Consider the following 5144-nt stretch of genomic DNA (forward strand, 5'->3'; position numbering starts at 1 on the left):
GTGGGATGGTGGAACTAGGTGGTTCCTACCAGTATTATGCTGGTGTTATATATCTGTAGCCACAATGAGCTTTCCCTGTTTAAACACAACACCCTATTTTCTCAATTCCGTGGTCTGTGCAAGACGTCTGTTCAGACTTAGCTTCTCATACAATAACATTCAGGGGAGGTAAAAACATATATAAACCTGTTTCTTGACATTTTATTTTCTACTCACTTTTATTGTGCTATTCGTTGCGCACGGTTGCACTTTATTTCGCACGCGGTTGCAATTTATTCTGCTCAGTCGGCGTTCGCCACCGAGGTCGTGACAGGTTTCTTTTTTCATTCCTGTTGTTGTACCGTTCCTGCTTTGCTATTATGCGCTCCGATGCCTACTTTATTGAGGGTGATATTGGCATGTAAAATAATTATTTATCGATTCACCTTTTACACGTAGTAGCAAACGCAAATGGGCATTGCAACAACACACCTGGTCAGATGCAACTTTATTGACAAGTGAATTACAATTATAATAATGATAGGTAACACAATAAAGACACGATCAACACACCTGCACTGACAGCGGATGGCACACTCACGTACACACACGTGCATACACGTGTTTATCTCTGTAACCCAACCGGCAGCTGTCAACCGCTGTTGCGACAAAGGTGGCGAATGACGCAGCTACTGACACACAGTTGGCTCGGCTTAACACGTCTATCCATCAACAGTGCACCTGACACCCATTACTGCCACGGTGCTTGCCAATCATAGATACCTGGTGTTGCATGTCAACCTATGGAGATTGGCAAGAGCTGGAAAGCTTGTATATGAACGTGCCTGTGTGGGTGTGAGCATGTGAGCTTGTGTGCCTGTGCATGCTGGGGAGGGGTGTCACTTGGTGGACACGCGCGTGCGTTTGCTCCAGGAGAAGTTTGCGCCGTAGGATTTGTTCCTGGGCTTCGGGGTTCTCTTCTCTTCCACTTCGTAGCTCCACCCTGAGTCACCGTGCACAGCCAGTGTTACATTAAATCGCAATTTTTACATTTGACATTCACAAAGTAGGAACGACTTTCTGCTCATTTCATAATGAGCCGTGCGTAGATTCGTATCGTTTATCGGTACCATTTTTGTCAGCGAAGTCGATGGCTTCTTCTTTACTGGAGAAGGACAGGAGCACGTTGGAGAGGGGGTCACCCCTGCACACCGACACACAAAGTCAAAGTTCACCCATGTAGCCTACATAAACTGTTAGAGCAAGTATTGTTAGCTAGCACCGCCACCATCACAACCACTGTCCCATCTTTACTGTGCCATTGTCAGTACTAATGCCCCTAGCACCACTGCTAACACCACTACCACCACCCCCAATGCAATCACCACTGCTTCCGCAACTATCACCACCACCACAGACATCATCACACGCCACTCACGAGGAGCTCCAGCCCATGAGTGGGTTTTCCCAGCGTTCTCGCGTGTCGAATTCCAGCTTCCACTTGCGCGTGTTGTTGGTGCCCGACTGCATGGCGTTGCGTGCCGGCACGAAGATGCGCACCTTGCGCGTGGTCACGTGCTCGCCAGGAATGCCTGTAACGGGCGAGATGTCCTGCGCGTGTGCACGTGCCGGGAGAGAAAGGGAGCAGAGACTGGGGGGTGAGATGCGAGAAGCAACAGATCACAAGGTTTTTTGTACAGCTTGTTTACACTTTTCAACGCAGGTTAATCGCAATTGTACTAGGTCTGTCTGTCTATTGTAACGAAATGTAATGCTAAAATGTTCTGCAGACTTTTTTTGTCCACTTCATACGATGTGTTCATATGCTGTGATAAAATATATTGTCTTTCATCTTTAAATGTATTGTCGCTGTCGGGCCCCACCACTTTCTCGTTGACGACGATGAGCTGACTGTCGCCGCCCTTGCCCTGTGGCACTGATGACAGGAACCTGGCCACAAAGACAGAAGGAACGTATGGCATTGATGAAGCAGGGTCAGGAAAGGTACATTTATTTGCCTTTTCTCCAACTTTATTCCAATCGGGCTCACAGCGTCATGAGAGTGTCCATTCAGAACTTTCGCAAAGCGGTGCAAACCTCCAATGCCAGAAACCAGATACTATAGAATTTGCTTCTGAGATCCCTTCGAGTGATTTTTTTAATCAAAATCCACACTCGGGGATGTAGTTTGCCTAATGCAGTGAAATGGTCGTCACATGGCAGTCAAACTGATATTCACAGTTCTTCAGAGTTGAAATTCAGCCAAAGTGAATAAAAAAAATTAATAATGTTTTTTTGCACGGTGATTGGTGATTAAGCTGAGACCGTCAACCCCATACACACGACACCCAGTTTGACCAGCTGAAACCAACATTTGAACCAAGGATCCCAGTGGTGTCAGCTCAGTGTTGACCGAGCCACCCGGTCACCTTGGGAAGGGCAGCCGTGGCAGGTCAAGGGCTTGATCATGCTGCGTACTGTAGTTTATCACCATCAGTCACAGTCTATCCACTGCTGAATGAAGATCTCCCCCTCCCCCCAAAGCCATCACGATTCTCCAAGGTCTTGCAATGCAACAATACTCCCCCTCAAGCTTGTGCCTGTGAGCTAATCTCCATCTTCGTGGTGGACATCCTCTTGGGTGTTGTCTCCTTTTGTTGCTACTGTTAGTCTGCCATCGCATTCTACAATGTAGTAAAACTAGTAATCTATACAACGAAATTAAAGCAGTGTAATATTACTGAATACCAGAGGTGTGGACTCGAGTCATGTGACTTGGACTCGAGTCAGACTCGAGTCATGAATTTGATGACTTGCGACTCGACTTGGACTTGCATAACAATGACTTTGTCCCACCTCTGCTGAATACAACAGTAAAAATAGCACACACTCATTACTTCCCATTGTCTTGAATCAATCATACGGTCGGTGACACTTAATGAACTTTGGTAGAAGTGTTTTGTATTCTTTAAATCATTCAGGAATAACGCAATTGTCTAAAAATGGGTTGACACAACAACTCTCCACGTCACATGAAATACAATCCCGCGTAGTTATATCATGGCAGCAGAATGCTGCAGGAGGCCAGTAATTTCATAACCCAAAAGCAATAAATTACACAGCAATCATGCCACAACCTAATCTGCATTAGGAATGATGACGGTCATTATGACCCAGGCAAAGTCTAAAATTAGCGCAGGTCACATTTAGATCGGTAGCAACACTACTCGTTATAATGTACAACGCTCTACCCCATGTGCCAAACATCACTGGTCTTGTTAAGAGACGTAATGCAAGTGATAATTGCAAGCATTGTACATTAAGCCCTTCTTTACGGCTTAAATGTCCAGACATCAGACGGCGCGGCCAGACGAATACGCGAAGGTGGCTACCTCATCGTGTGTCATCACGGCCACGACAACAGAACACTGGTGTGAAATGATATCCAAATTAGTGCCTGCGCTCGCATGCATTCACACATGCGCACACACACACGCGCGCGTCCATTCACAGGCTAAGCCTGCCTGCCCAAACCTGCCTAACGCCCTTCGCGTAGGTCCGTTCAAAGAGTCGGAAGGGGAATGTTTAGACTGCCTCTCGAACGATCGCTCCTCTAGGGGGAAGGGATTGCATGAGAGGCGCATGAGAAATGTGCTCAAGCCGTCTTTGTTTAGATTTACAAATGTAGTTGCCGAATGCTGTGTTGTGTTATCACGCAGGTGTCGCTTGCAAAAAGAATAGCCGTTGCCTGATTTTAATAAAGGACATTTATGTATATTCATTTCACTGTAAGCATATGCAAGCCTATGGTTCCCTATACAAGTTTATGGGTCTCTAAGTTATCTACGAGTCTCTCTAAAATCAGTGGTGAGTTCTCTCATTTTCCTATACTACACCGTGCAAGTCCGTGCCGTCGATTCCTTTACCCTGTTCAAGTCATATGCCCATGAGTGACCGTCTCTTTCTCTGACGTACGGTATGCCCACTGTTTCTATGCAACGTCTGGAGATGCGGTAACATTTCGACTCCATATGAATCAAACTTGCATTGTTTTCGTGTTCTATGGCTGGCAGTCCGTCCGTGCGTCTCTATTACAAGTCGAAGGGTCTCTATGTAGGTACGTGGGTCTCTATACAAGCCGAAGAGTATCTTGGTGTCAATGGGCTCATACCTATTTTACTTAAAGCTAATCTACACACACGAGATGAAAGCATGGCCAAATCACGCAAAATTACGGGGTTCGAGGCGCGGCGTTCCCAGGCAGAGCTTCTAGGAAAAGCGTAAGGCTCCTCGGCTCTGCTAGGCCGCATCGTCAAGGTCGGCTCCGGAGTGGCGGCAGCGCCCCCCGGGTAAGACGACAGCCACGCGGGGAGGACGAGAAGGGGACCCCCACTGAAGCGGAGCTCACCGTGCAGGCGTCTGCACCGAGCCGGGAGCTCGCAGGAGGAGAGAGACGCAGCCACGAACACCGGCCATTCCCGTCCGTCCCAGGGCCGCTAAGGGGGCAGCCATTGCGGCGGTGACGTCGCTACGAGCCGCGGTCACGTGATACCCCCCACGCACATACCCCCCCCCCCCATCGCTCGCTCCACAGAAACCTTCAGCCGTGATCAAGTTTTCAAGTTCATTTATTTGGTAGAGCCCTGTGAGCCATTCGGCTCTTGAATCGGGTGCAACCGCAACAAACAAAAAACTAAATCATGAACAAGAAAACATCTTAAAGTGAATATGTGACTGAGTGCAAACAGAAAATCCAAGAAAAGACAGCAAAATATTGCAGAAAAAAGCACCGTTACACACCAACGCTGTGTGCAACAATCCCAGTGGGATGCAAGTCAAACAACAACAACAGCAACCACAAGGCAACTTAGATTAAGGCCATCAGTCTTACTCCGTACTACAACAAACAAACGTGGCCAAACCAGTAAACTTTTCGAAATCAGCAAAATAATCCACTGCCGGATGAAGGCCGACACGACGACATCGATCTCGTGGGCTCTCATCGTCCTCCGATGTAGCCATTCACGCAAGCGCACAATGTTGACTCGGTTGCAATGTCCACAGCGAGCATCGGCCCATGCCTGTCAACCCCTTATCAGTGCCCTACCACATTACAGAACGATTCAACGTCCAGCCTACAAAGTCCCATCACAAGGGGGGGGGGG

At 47.8% G+C, this 5144-nt stretch overlaps 1 protein-coding gene across 1 annotated transcript; it reads right to left on the bottom strand.

The window, feature by feature from the left end:
* Nucleotides 1–470: 470 nt before the first annotated feature.
* Nucleotides 471–4530, bottom strand: NDUFS4 (NADH:ubiquinone oxidoreductase subunit S4). The gene is made up of 5 exons (XM_078879320.1): nucleotides 4388–4530; nucleotides 1863–1929; nucleotides 1418–1590; nucleotides 1110–1183; nucleotides 471–982 (listed from the first exon to the last, which is right to left on the bottom strand). The coding sequence occupies exons 1-5, from the start codon at nucleotides 4489–4491 to the stop codon at nucleotides 879–881; spliced, it is 522 nt and encodes a 173-aa protein (XP_078735446.1). The 5' UTR covers nucleotides 4492–4530; the 3' UTR covers nucleotides 471–878.
* Nucleotides 4531–5144: the final 614 nt, after the last annotated feature.

This window comes from Lampetra fluviatilis, chromosome 53, assembly GCF_964198595.1.
Source record: "Lampetra fluviatilis chromosome 53, kcLamFluv1.1, whole genome shotgun sequence".
Lineage (NCBI taxonomy): Eukaryota > Metazoa > Chordata > Hyperoartia > Petromyzontiformes > Petromyzontidae > Lampetra > Lampetra fluviatilis.

Coding starts and splice junctions, on each gene's coding strand:
- NDUFS4 (XM_078879320.1), bottom strand. CDS start 4,491: ATGGCTGCCCCCTTAGCGGCCCTGGGACGGACGGGAATGGCCGGTGTT. Junction 1,591..1,862: donor TCGTCGTCAACGAGAAAGTG/GTGGGGCCCGAC, acceptor GCACACGCGCAG/GACATCTCGCCCGTTACAGG. Junction 1,184..1,417: donor CTCATGGGCTGGAGCTCCTC/GTGAGTGGCGTG, acceptor GTCGGTGTGCAG/GGGTGACCCCCTCTCCAACG.